At 30.9% G+C, this 14,633-nt stretch overlaps 1 protein-coding gene across 2 annotated transcripts; it reads left to right on the forward strand.

Annotated features, from left to right (window-relative positions):
* On the forward strand, nucleotides 9,623-13,984 carry LOC109343772 (two-component response regulator ARR12-like). 2 transcript variants are annotated; one of them, XM_019582238.1, is made up of 7 exons: nucleotides 9,623-9,980; nucleotides 10,385-10,537; nucleotides 10,995-11,393; nucleotides 11,716-11,792; nucleotides 11,881-12,445; nucleotides 12,521-13,044; nucleotides 13,573-13,984. In XM_019582238.1, the coding sequence occupies exons 1-7, from the start codon at nucleotides 9,851-9,853 to the stop codon at nucleotides 13,642-13,644; spliced, it is 1,920 nt and encodes a 639-aa protein (XP_019437783.1). In that variant the 5' UTR covers nucleotides 9,623-9,850; the 3' UTR covers nucleotides 13,645-13,984. The 2 variants fall into 2 exon arrangements, with proteins under 2 accessions (XP_019437783.1, XP_019437782.1); XM_019582237.1 differs by having other exon boundaries at nucleotides 11,881-13,044.

The following is a 14,633-nucleotide window of genomic DNA, read 5'->3' on the forward strand; positions in this document are numbered from 1 at the left end:
ATGATTGACTGAAAAAATCTTTTAATTTTGTTGGTACTATCAAATATATTTTCTCACTTTTTTGGTAATGAACTAATTCTTTTTAGAATGTATAACTGTCTATCCCAACAAATATTGTTTATGAGAATCGAACCATCAACTTTTTATTCTTTCTAAGAATATAATGAAACCTTAATGAATATCTTTTTTAAAATCTTTTGACTACTTGGATTGTCAAAGACTCAAAGTGCTATCCCCACCCAAAAGGATCATGGGTTTGGAGTAAATACTAAATATTTTCATTAGACAAACAACTCCTATGATTCCATTTTAGAACATCATTAGCTTAGCTGTCTAATAAAATCGTAGAACCAAATCTCTTTAAAGAGATTTTTCTCTCTCTTGTCTTTTCCACATTCCAAATTAAAGCTAGCCTTCCAAAATAAGAAAACCAAAATTTCCTGATCCATCCCCTCCTTCCTCGTCCTAAAGAAAAACAAATATCTTTAGGATCCATCTTAAAGTACCCCATCACCACTTCTTTACTTTAGTGCATCTTTCTTTACATCAATACGCTTTTTATTTTCTTTGAGTGGAGGTAGATCATTTATATATATTATTGGAACACTTTCTTTTTGTATAATGAATAGTAAGAAATTCATCGTTTCAGTGTGTAATTGTCTTTTCCAAGAAAAATTTTAATAAATTATTTATAAAATTTTGAAATTATACAAATTATTTTATGTACATTATTTTCAAAGCCTATTGCAAAACAATAATTTTTACCATGTTTATTATTGTGATATACAATAATACTATGAGAGTATACGTCAACGTTGTAAGAATTTTTATATGGTTAGTGTATTATTTATCGTTCATTTTTAATCATGACTCTTAAATTAAAAGTAATAAAATGAATAGTGGATAATATACTTTATAAAAAACTTTATACTACGATACATAAATATTACATTCGAATACTATAACTATAATTTTTGTGTATGTAAATTACTTCTTGTAAAGGTCAAGTAACACACGCGTATGTGATTAGTATATTTATAAAATATGTTAATGAGTAAAAGATATAATCGTGCATCCACACATTCAAATAACCCACTCATACAGTGCATTCTCTCGACACAAACATATGCAAAGGATGACAAAAATGTTACGCCACAAATCAAAACATGGCGTGACCTAGATGGTCACGTACTCGTGTTAGAGATAACTCTAAGATCGTGGTCGCAATTTGCCAATAATATTTTGTGCTTTCTTTATTTCTTTGTGCGCCATTTTCTAACTCAAATATCTTCTCTTTTTTCTTCCTCACATCATCTTATTCCCCATGGCTAGTTCCCTTTCACACACATATCTAGAATTCGTTTTCATATGGGCCAAACTGTTTTACTTTTATACATGAATAAGAGTAACCACAATGACAAACAACATCTTCATTTTTATTTGGGTCTTACTCATTATTTTATAGTTTACTATAACTCCCTGTGAAATTAGAACATTTACTTTTTTTCTCACACTGACAAACATCATTTTTATTTACACTTTTTTCACGATATCTACTTTTCTCCTCCATTTCTATAGGTTAAAAACAATCAAGAATCATTCTTATTTAAGAATAAAAGTCGAAAAATAAGAATAACATAGTAGAAAATATATAAAAATATTCTTATTCCATTAAGAACAACCATTATGATTGCTATAAGGTTGTTGTATCTGAGTTATGACCTATATGACATATGTATGAATTTTAAAGCATGTTGGTAGAAAAGATCGAATAGATGTATCATGCTGCTAAAGGCAAATACAAAGGCATGCAGTGTACCGAGTAAAAGTATCAGAGAGAACCGAAAGTGTAAACTAACAAATAAAAAAATAGCTAGCAAGAAAATTTCCTTGGTGACCTAAAAGTTTAAAATTCAAACAAATAAAATGAGAGGTTGAATAAGTATACAGCTTGATAAGAAACAAACTATAACATTAACCTCGAGTCCTCGACTATACAACTGGAAAGTAGAAACGAAACTAAAACATATTCTTTAGTTGTTATATACTAACAAGTTTGATAATATCAACCAGAAAATTTAAAGTGTTTCTAAGAAGAAATTATTTGTAGTATCTTAGCTATATATTTTTTGATCGGCAAAATAAACTATTATTAAAAGAAGAAATAATCACAGGAGAAGGAAAAGAAGAGAAGAAAGAAAAAGGCTAAAAGCCATTACAACAACACATTATGAAGACAAGAAATAAGATTCGTTATCCAATCCAAAGAAGAGATTTGATATTTGCCCATCTGCCTATTGATCCATAGTCAAGAATTGATCCTAATGGACTAAAGAGTTTTCTTAAAAGTAGGTTGAACAGAGTTAAATATAAAATCATTCATAGATTACCAGAGTGTTCAAATAATAACTAATCAAATGATAGTCAAATTTATCATAACGTACAATTATCCATCAGTGTTGAGAACTTTAGTATAGTAGCAAAGAAAGAAATACAAAAGAAACTTACCAAGTTATTATTGAAGCAAAGACACTTATGTAACTAACTAACTATATATATATAAAAGATTAGATTCCTTTTAACATGGAGGCTGTGGATTTTCAAGAGGATCAAATAATAGCCTTTTTAGGTAGCACTATACACAGTGCCCATGCTAGGGTTGATGAAGTTTGCACCCCTCATATCTAGAAGCCAGAATATCTCATTTGTATACTCTATCATCCAGAACCATTATTGCATGCACTATTAGAGTGCTTTAATTTCGAGGAGCTCTATCTACATTTTTTTTATACGAAAATGTTAGTATGTTAGTATTTGTTTTGGATGAGACTCAAATCATCAAATTCTTTCACTCAATTCTTCACTCTAACCATTAAATCACCTTATAATTCCTTTTTTTTTTTAAATTTATTATAAGTAAGACTCAAACCCACAAAATCTCCTACGCTTCGTTCCTTAAACCTTTCACTTTCACCATCAAACCAACTTATGACTTCCAATGAGCTATGCCTATTGTTAGGGAAGTAGAAAGAAACAAGATGTAATACATATGAAGATAATATGTATAAGGTAGCTAGAGTCTGTGGCAGATCATAGATATGAGGTAAGTGAATGTGGAAGAGGGAGAGAGTATGATATGAGTAATAGAATAACAAAAACCAAAACAGAAAAAGATATACACAAGCAATGATGAAAAGCTTAATCAACTAAACTATAGCTTTAAGCCTTTAAAGGATGATCTCTTTCAATCTAAGCATGCGAAGCTTTTAATTAGCGACAGCATAAAATTTCCATTATTATCTTTTTATTATTTAAATTATTTAGGTTCATTGTATTAATTCAATTCATTCTAAAATCATAAATCAATAAAGAGAAGCATTTCATTTATCTTCTTCCTTCTAGTTCTTGTTGAACTGGTTTCTTTCTTGATTGTTTGATCTTGTTTGAAGATCAAAATATCATAGTTTTAATCATTGATATGGTTACATGATCCTTGGTGAGTTCATTTTGTTTCGTCAACATACATTGTACCACAATGGAGACAAAGTTAACTAAAATTGACCACTCATAAAATAAACCTTTTTTTTTCTTGCAAGAATATTAGACATTGAATTAAGTATTAAGCAATATTGTAGAGATGACAATTAAAACCGAACACAACTCGAATTTAATGAGAAAAACTTAATGTGATTGTGTTCGGGTTTTACCCAAGTTCAACTTTTGAGTTTGGGTTTGGTGCATTTGATACCTCACGTCGAATTCACCACAAACACGTTTAATATAATATAATTATAAAATTACACATAAGTACATATAGAGTATATGTTAAGGGCGGGTTCCCATTGGGTTTGAGTTACCTAAAACTTGACGAGTTCAGAGATAAATAATTGTTTTCACCTCCACTTAATTGAAAATCAAGTTCGATTTCAAGTTTTGGATTTCGAATTTAGAATTAAGTAAACACAAATCCAACCCAATGGGAAGTTAGATTGCACTATAGCCCCACCAAACACCAACAAGAAATAATAAATAAGTAAATGACATTTCCAAGAGAAAGTCATTACTCATGTGCCTTTAAAAAGCAAGATGGAGGAATCCTAAGATTTCGTGCTAAGAATGAATCTTGAAGATATATTTGTTATATAAGCTGGAGGTTATCATGAAAATAGCAACTTATTTGAATATAAGTGGACAACCCATGATTATTCTTTGAGTAATCATAAATTAATTAGAGGGTCATATCTAGATGTGATTTGAGGACTCAATTCCAAGGAAGTAGGTAGTAATTTACTCTTCAATCTTATTTTTATCAATATTAGTTGTCGTAGTTTCTTCAACATGTTTTACTAGTTCCAGCTATGAGGACCAAAAGAGTGTCTATATACACATACATAGACATACATATAGACATATATACATACATATATACACACATACATATATACATATATATATTTTGGACCAGTCTAACGTTTGCTTATAATTAAATAAGTAAATAATGCTGTAAACCTTGGATAATTTGTAGTACTGTAGTGTCTCAAATCCTATAATACATTAAAGTTTATTAAAGGGGTCTTGCATAATCTTTTATATAATTTTACATTTTTTTTCATTGATTGAAACAAGTCAATTAAACGTTACTTCGTCAAACCCTATCACATGATGAACACTACTAAAATATATCTCATATCATTTGATGGATCAAGAACCCGAAAACGAAATAAAAATTCACAGCTATGAAAGTAATAAAGATAAGTAAATTACTAGTAGATTCTGTTTTACACGCGCAGTCAAATATATACGGTCAAATATTTAAATGGTGAAATTTGGGTAGAAAATTATTTAACAAAAGGGTGATTCAAATATAGAGGACAAAAAGATATGAAAACTAGTTTGGAATTCATTGGTGCCTTGAAGGTTTGAACTTTTGCTTGAAAGATTATGTTGAATAAAATTCCTTGCAAGCTAAACATTTTCAAAAGAGGGGTTAATATTAGTGAAAATGATCTATTGTGGGTCTAGTGTACTGCTCATCATGAAGAAACTATTGTTTTTTTTTCTTGTCATTTCTAAATTATTGTTTTTTTGCTTGTCATTTCTCCTATCACATATGACAACTTCTCTACTAGTATTGAGTCTTGTCATGGTCTTACCCACAAGTGATAAGGAACATCTACTACAACACTTCCACCCAGGGCCATGCATGTAGAACTTTGGAAGAAGTTTTCTCGATAATTTGGATGACTGACATTTAGTCTCTTCGGAATTGTAGGAATGGAGTGATTTTCAAAAATAAGGAAACATGTCCGGAGGAGTTTATAAACAATAACAATCTCAATCTTAAATCTGAATTAGAGAAGACATAAATTTGTGATTTTGGCTTAGTTCAAATGAATTTCTAATTCAGTGTTTAGTATGAAGTGTTATATATTGTTAATGTAACTTCTTAGTTGTGAGGGTATTGATTTTGTTCTCTTAAAATTTTGTTGAAGGCTTTATAAGATAGATACTTAAGTTTTACACTATTACTTGTGGAATCTTACATAGCATACACCAATGCATTCTTTTGGATCTTGTACCGTTCTGTGGGTACACTTAACACAAACCCAATAACAAGTCAGGGATGCATGCTCTAACATTCTAATAATCATTGAGAACCAAGGTTAGAGATGGTCTTAATGAGTTAGAATTTTTTCATTTTATTAAATTAATGTCATGAATATACCATTATTTAATCACTTAGATCACATTTTTCTAAAGTTTTGTATACCATTTGCCTCATGAATTTTCTTTTTACCCGATACATATAATTAATTCATTCACCACATTCAATCCAGCTAACAAATGGAAGTAATGTTAAAACAATTGAGCTTTTGTTGGTTAGTTTAGTTAGGATAATTAATTTTTCTATCCTTTATATAAAAAATTTAATGTAATTTTATTTTTCCATCTATTCAATATTTAATGAATAATATTTTATTCTCTTATTTTTCTTGATTTATCAAGAAATCTTTTTCATGTCTCTTATCATTTTAACCATTAAAAGGAAATAGTTGGAGCATTATTATCATCCATTATTATCTAATATAAAATTTTGAGGAAGACGTGAGAGAAACTGCATACTCATAATTGTGATTACTTGTAATCGACTTTCTTTGCACTAAGGCTGCCCTTTACATCATTACTGTGAAACCCGAGCCGGACGTCAAACCGGCAGAGGTCCCGTATTAGGTTTAACCGGTTTAAACGGTTAAATCGTCCGGTCTGATCTGATGATTTCATACATAATTAATAATTTTTATTTATAAATATATAGTTATATATAAATGTAAAACTTTATATAATTAATAATTATGTATAATTATATTGAAATAATACCTCTTTATCTTTTTTGGACCGTAGTAAAACAAAATATTAGAACATTGTCCCATTTTTTTTATTTTTAAGTGAGTCATCCGGTTTACTTCCCGGGTTAATCCGGTTTAACCGGTTTAACATGGTCGGACCGGATTTTTTCCGGTTCAAAGCGGTCTAACTCTCATTCGGTTAAGACGGTAAACCAGAGCCGTTTTCAAGTCCGGTCAGCAGTCAGACCGGTCGGAGCGTTTGGTCCGGTCCGATTCTAACAACACCGCTTAAAAGATGAATATTTTTGAAGACATGGAGATCATTAAAGTGAAAATTATTTCCATTAACAAAAAAACTCACCTATATACAACATAATTGAACATTTAATGAGTGTTATTAATACTATATCGGTCATCAAACCGATCGGAGTACTAGTATAATGGTATATCGGTTCAATGGTTCACTAATGAAAACAATAAAAAACCATTTTTTCATTAAAAAATAAATTTTAAATAAAAATCGAACGGTTCAATTGAAAACCGGTTGGTATGGCCAGTTTCGGCTGATTTTGACCGATATGATTGCATGACCGATACAATTAGTGTATCGTACTAATATTAGGACTGATTCACCGATTTACCAATTGAATCGAACAACACGAATCATTTTTTACAACACTCTATTTAATGCTTAAAAAAGTATCTATCTGACTACTATAATGGACCTTATTGATTTAATTTACAACTACTTTAGCTAAGATTGTCTTTATCCTCACTTATATGATTTGTTAATTTTAATGTTACGAATTGTGTATCTATTTATGTAGAAGGATTATGCACCAAACATCCACTAATTATATGACTTTTGCAATCGTATCTGAAAACCATATGCTAAAGCTTTTCGGCACTCCAAGGGGCAAGGACAACCATAAACATAGAGTAATAAAGGCATTTAACTAATATATGTTTTGTTAAATAATATATAACTAGCATGGTTTACATTAAATAAGTCATTGTCTCCCTATCTCAAAGTGTTTGTCCACGTTTTTATTTCTATATGTTTGTATTTTGTATCATTTGTCAATGTAACTCTTTCAATCATGATATTAAATTTCATCATAATAATATATAATGTAATCACATATTTGTTATTGAAATTGAGGTTTAACAAATTCTCTTATATTTCCTTCCCAAATCTTTTCTCTCACTATTTTTTCCCTCGAGTTTGTCTGTAAGATAAGTGCTAGATGATGAGAGGAAGAATTGGTGGAAAAAAGATTTGTAAAGAAAATAGAAGAGAATTTCCACAATTATAGTATATTTACTGAAATTTAATTAACTAAAATAATATTTTGACCTAAATTAAAAGCAATAAATTATTCACATATCTACTTATGTATCAAGATTTTATGTCGGTAAAAAGATGCCATTGCCAATGTTAGGGTTTTAGTATGCTCATTTTTTTCATTCAACCATATAGACTAGTGATATTTCATAAGTTACATAACTTAAGTTCAAAAGTTAATGTGCAATTAATGGTATCCAAGATTTATGAAGAGCATGAACAGATTTAAGTGGCCCCACCATGGTGAATGAATTTTATAACTTATAATTCATTTATCGTTTAGACATGTAATGAACAGTGACTAGGTTTTTAACAACGATTGTAGCTATAGCTCAGTGTTAAAAAACGTACCTAATATACCATAACATACATTTTTAACCACATATTGGTACTAACTTACACAATTTAAAATGGAAGTTAAACAATGATTGACAATTTTTTTTACATATTTTTATAAGTTCGATGCTTTTATATACTTTTTCAGACTAAATTTTTTATTTCCTAAAATCTAATAAATGTTACTACCAAAAATCGAATCTTTAATGTTTTAGTTTTTATATAAATATAATAAGACTTTATATTACTAGATGAATGTCTGATTGGTTTTACATTTAAACATTCCCTCTTAGATTTTACTTAAAATGATGAAGTATATACTATTTTTAGTGTATATCATCTATAATTTAAAATGGAAATAGAATGGAAAAGGGAATCATTCTATTCTTTACCCAAATCTCCACAATTCATTATTTTCTCTAATTTGGCAGGAGACCATGGAGTGGAAAGGAATACTTTTCATTACAAGATAATAGTGTATTATGTATAAGTAACGTATTTACCTTATTGACCTCTAATTTCAGAATGTGACATCCCATATTATTATTATTGCTATATAGAAAAGTATTTAAGAATCCTTCAATCTTGCTTATCCATAGTGCCTAAAGTTAATTATTGTGACATGTTATGATTTAATCGATTGATTCAAGTGAAGGAAATCCTCGGTTTCCTGTGAACAACCCCTACCCTATATAGTTGCAGATTCTATCATTTTTATAGTTGGACACTGACACACACATGTGCCAAAAGATACCCACTTTTTCACTGGAATATATAATTTATTTCAAAAAATATATTACTTTATATATTTGATTTGTTAAAAATATATTTAAGCTAAAAATTTTATTATTAAATATTTTCTTGAATAATATGACACACTTTTTGATACTATTATCCCTTTTTCACCACTTCTCATTCATTTACCGTTTTCATCTAAATTCCAATTAGGTCATTATCATAAGTAAATGAATAATATATATATATATATTAGCGTGTTGACATGCACTCTTGTGCCTATCAACTCGCTTTCCTATCGTTTGTAATATATAGTTTGTATTTCATAAATTTAAATATAATTTTTTGCGCTAAATTTACGGTTGAATTTATTCAATTAGTCTAATATTCAATTTTTTTAAATACACTTTTAAAATAAGAAGATAATAATGATAAAATAAGAAAATAATATTATATAGTTTTTTGGTAGAAATAAAAAGATATTGGGGGCAAAATAGGAAAACACAAATTACACTATAATGGGTGGCTATTTTGTGTTTTCCCTTTATTAATAGTATAGATATAGATATATACTAATATTATATGAGTTTTATATATGACCAATATGTTAGTTATTATTCATATTTAATTATAAAAAATTAATAAAAACAAATAGTGAATAATATATAAGTGTCTATAAATTTTTACATTAAAAATATATAGATATTACACTCTACAAAAAAAACTCACACTTTGATGATTGTTAAATAATAGTATAGTAGTTTATAATTAATTTAATTAACAACCATACTATACTCATCCTATAATAAAGATTTCATATTTTTATTTAATATTTTCTATATTCATTCCCGAACTGCTCTCCTGAAATTACTCTTCTTCAAATCCCAATTTTCATTCTTTCAGAAAATAATAAAAATCCAAACTTTCCTTCTTACCGGAATCTCTTCCGTTTCATAGATTCTGGTTTTGTTTTCAAAGTTCTATAGACCCATAAAACAGAAATTCTGGTATAGTTAATATACCTATATCTATTTTCTGATTCATTGAGTTCACTTGGTGAAAACTTCGTATTTAGAAAGAGAAAAAAATGACAGTGGAGAATACTATGGTTGACCCCATTGACGAGTTTCCTATAGGGATGCGTGTTCTTGCAGTAGATGATGACCCAACATGCCTCTTTGTTTTGGAAACTCTACTCAAAAGATGTCAATATCATGGTTTGTTTCTTCAACTTTTGCTTTTGATTTGAGTTTTGTTCTTTTAAGATTTTGAGATTCAGTCTAAAGAATATGTTATAAATTTATATCTTTTGGTTTTGGTCTTAGATTCCAATATACACACTTTTTTAATTACATTGTTTGTTGGGTATATATATATATATAGTACTAATTAATTCTCAGTTAACTACAACTTTGTCAAGTTTTTTACTTTGTGATAGTTAACAAGTACATATTTTCAATTTAAGTTGATAACTGGACAAAATCTTTAATTTTAAGTTCACCTTTTTAAGATCTATTTTTTTTCACTATTAGGATTTGTATTTGATGAACATTCCACTATTGCTTGGTTTTATTGATGTATGTTATGTTAATTTGTTAGTTATGTCTGGTGGATTTTGCAGTAACCACTACTAATCAAGCGATAACAGCGTTGACTTTGTTGAGAGAAAACAATGAGAAGTTTGACCTGGTAATCAGTGATGTGCACATGCCAGACATGGATGGATTTAAGCTGCTTGAGCTAGTTGGGCTTGAAATGGACCTACCTGTCATAAGTAAGGGGATCTTTCTTGCAATCTTCGGCAGTTCATCTTTAATATTTTCTTCATTTTGACTCGCATTATTGATTATCGAGTTTTCAATTGATACGGTTTGACTCGCATTTTGACAGGGGTGATTTGGTTTGTTCTATTTTCGTTTTCGATTGATATGTTTTCACTCGTAAGTACAAAAATGCCACGATGTTTACATTTTGTTCCATGTTTTCAAGATTTTGTGAAGGAAACGGTGAAGAGAAGGTTTTATTGTTGTAGTTTAAGTGGGAGAATATCAACTAAAAATGAAAGTGTAGACAGGAAACAAACCAAACATCACCTTAGATTTCAAATACTGAGGTTTTGGTTTTGTAATGTTCATCGTACAAATTCAACTATATTCTATGTACTCCATAATAATCCTAAATTTAGTAAGGCTAACTTGAGTTATTATGTACTTTTGTTTCAATGATTTCAGTGTTGTCGGCAAACGGTGATAAGAAGATGGTGATGAAGGGGATTTCTCATGGAGCTTGTGATTATCTGCTGAAACCTGTGAGAATCGAGGAGCTAAAGAACATATGGCAGCATGTAATGAGGAGGAAGAAGTTTGATTCAAAGGACAAGAACAAAACTAACAACCTAGACAAACCTACTTCCGATTGCGGCAATGGACCAGGGTCAGCAGGAAGAGAAAATTCAGATCAAAATGGAAAGCTGAATAAAAAGAGGAAGGACCAGGATGATGAAGAAGATGATGAGCAAGAGAATGATAATGACAATGAAGACCCTTCGGCACAGAAGAAGCCTCGGGTTGTTTGGTCTGTAGAGCTGCACCGCAAGTTTGTTGCTGCTGTTAATCAGTTAGGCATTGAAAGTATGTTCTTTAATCCCTGTCTTCAAAACAAAACACTTGTTGATATAAATTTTTTATTAATTGCCTCAAGGGCTTAATAAAAAACTTTTCGTTTACTTTATCATAATTTTATTTAATACATGGAAGATGTTAGCACTAGCAATCCAATTTTAACAATAATTTATGACATTACTATTCTGTTCAGATTTATTATGAACACTTTTCAATTGTTCTTCCTTCATATAAATAGCATATCATGATTATGGCTCGAATTTTATGCCATCCTGCGAAGTTTTCCATTACTGGATATAGATGCATTATGACATTGTTTTATTGGTGGCAGAAGCTGTACCTAAAAAAATACTTGATATGATGAATGTTGAAAAGCTTACGAGGGAGAATGTGGCCAGCCATCTCCAGGCAATTTTCGGGTTCTCAGTGCTTTAATTTAATGTAACATAATCCTTTTTCATTCACTGAATGTTTCTGGTTTATGAAATGACTGCAGAAATACAGGCTTTACCTGAAAAGAATCAGTTGTGTGGCAAATCAACAAGCTAATATGGTGGCAGCCTTAGGGAGTGCAGATCATTCCTATTTGAGAATGGGTTCTATGAGTGGCGTTGGACATTTGCAAACATTGAATGGTTCCGGACAGTTTCATAACGCTTTTGGATCCTTTTCACCAAGCAGGGTGATTAGCAGATTGAACACCCCCGGTTTGAATGTGCATGGATTTCATTCTCCTGGAGTACATCACTTGGGTCAAACACAAAATTTAATCGATTCCACCAATGATCAACTTAAGTTCCAGTCAGCCATAGTTCCGGTTAACCAGAATGGTGTTCCGGGAATGCCAGTGTCTGTAGGGCTTGATCAATTGCAGCAGAATACAGATGTGGTTTCTGTTCAAAACCTGACCAATGCTATTGATGCTAGAACAACTTTTCCCATCTCAAATAAACTCCCAGATCCAGGACCAAGAGTAACTGCCTGTGGTTCCCACCCTCGGCGTCTGGGTATCTCAAACAATGCTTTGATGTTGGAAGCTCATCCACAAGAAACACTAGGGGGTATAGTATATGAAAATTCACCTACTTCAGCACACTCACAACATTCAGAAGTTTCTTTATCTTTGCCATATCAAGGTAGATATCCCGATAATTGGTCAGGTGCTATGCAGCTATCTGGGATCCCGACAAAATCTTTTAGTCAGACATCTCTACGTGGTATAGATAACATGGCATCTTTACCCTTACAAGGGGGGAATCTAGAAAGTTCCTTAAATGTCACTTCACTGTATGGTCAATCTCATGATTCCATGACTGATATGCACTCCCAAGGTGTGATTTTTACTAACCGACCTGGGCATATAAGGAATAACATGCCATTCCAAGACATCTCTACTTTCCATTCAAATGTTAGCCGTGGCTCAATGAACCCTTTGAGTGCTCCGCTTAATGGTGTCGTTGGTCCAGCAGGCCATAACAGAAACTTGGACTTCAAGTTTTGTGACCCCATACAAATGAAACGTCATGGGATTGTGGAGTTATCTGCAGAGACCTCGATGAAACATCCGGGTAATATTGTGAACCAGCAGAAGTCTGAACAAAGTCATTTGTCTAACAACCTTGGTTCACTGGAAGACTTTGTCAATTCAGTGATGAAACAGGTAATAACAATTTTCCAATTTGGCAGTTTTGCCATAGAAGTTTCGTATAATTCTTTTAATACATTGACTACAGTCTACCCTTGCATTCTCGATGACGGCTTAAAACCATTTGAAGTCGACTTTAGGGAGAGATACACGGATGTCATCATTATTAATTTATCTAATACTATACAAAAGACTTGATTTGTTACATTGTAAAAATTGATACTCGAAGACTTAAAGCGATGCATTGTGTTTTTTGTGCTTGTCAAAAGGATTAATTATGGTAGTCCGATAGGCCTGCTCGCCGAATACAAAAACAATCAAGCCTTAGTCCTACTAACCAAATGACTACCATAATTAATTCTTTTGACATTCCCATTTGGCGAAATCATCTTATTTGTCTATTCCGGGTTGGTAAAATAATCCACCTATGGTGTATATGTTTTAGCATTTAATTTATGTTCACGCATCTCTAATGTGTTGGCTAATCATATGAATGATGTATCTTAAACCTCTAGTAAATATTTTCCTTTTCATTTCATGCAGGAGCAAGATAATATGAAATTATTGGATGGAAACTCCATCTGCGATAATTACTCTGGTGGGATACCAATGTGATACAAGTTCCGCAGTATATATATGAGCATCATTTCTTTCTTATCGTGTTGAACTACTTTTTGTCTTAGTTTTTTGTAGGATGTTGCTTATCTAAGATTACTTTTTTTGTTTAGATTTTGCACGTTAAAGACTTCACAATTTATTAAGATAAATGCTTTGTCTACTGGTCCTACAATGCATTTTGGAGTAATAACTCATGCTGTTTAATTTGCGTAGATATTGCTTTTGTTAGTGACCAATAAATAAGATGATTATGATAACAATGAACATGGATTCTCCAATTTGTGATCGAAAATGTTGTCCTACTAGAGTGCATTTATTTTAGGAGTAATGAGCACAATCCATGGTATCTCATGCAATAGTTTTGGGTTTTCGCTTCTTGTTTATGCTTCTTCCGATAGTTCTTCTTTACCTTTCTTCTAATAGTTCTTGTTTACACTTGTTTCGATAATCCTGGGTTAGAATTAAGGGTGGAAATGAGGTGAATCTAGTTTGGTTCAGCTCGACTCGTTAAGGGTTCAAACTATTTTTCAATAGCTAACTACGAAGGAGATAAATCACCATACAATTATTTTTCAAAGGAAGATATTTAGTATGAGAAAGGTAAGTGTCTTTAATAAAAGAAAAATCATAAGCAACACATCAGTAGAACCCACATTAGACAAAAAACATATGTGATAGGATTAGCCAACGCTGCCTTAGTTTTCTTTCACTTCAATCTCATTTTTTTTTTTTTTTTGTATAACTAAGATATCTTTCACCCTATGATTAAAAAATTAACCGTTCCTCACCATATGGCTAAAAAACTAATAAAATTTTATACTCACTGGATCAGCATCTTGGTAGTTTTCACTTCAATCTTTTATTTTACCATAAATTAAAGAAAGTTCTTGCTAAAACTCCATCAAAATGTCTAAATTTCATCAGTTCCACAGCCACTCAAATAAAAATTAAAGTTGACCAACATCGAGTGTTATATTCAATTTCTT

This window comes from Lupinus angustifolius, chromosome LG03, assembly GCF_001865875.1.
Source record: "Lupinus angustifolius cultivar Tanjil chromosome LG03, LupAngTanjil_v1.0, whole genome shotgun sequence".
NCBI classification, from domain to species: domain Eukaryota; kingdom Viridiplantae; phylum Streptophyta; class Magnoliopsida; order Fabales; family Fabaceae; genus Lupinus; species Lupinus angustifolius.

What these genes read in the sequence shown, in the direction of transcription:
- LOC109343772 (XM_019582237.1), top strand. Translation starts at nt 9,851, where the DNA reads ATGACAGTGGAGAATACTATGGTTGACCCCATTGACGAGTTTCCTATA. An exon ending in AATGGACCTACCTGTCATAA is followed by an intron (nt 10,538 to 10,994) that starts GTAAGGGGATCT and finishes CAATGATTTCAG; the next exon opens with TGTTGTCGGCAAACGGTGAT. An exon ending in ATGTGGCCAGCCATCTCCAG is followed by an intron (nt 11,793 to 11,880) that starts GCAATTTTCGGG and finishes AAATGACTGCAG; the next exon opens with AAATACAGGCTTTACCTGAA.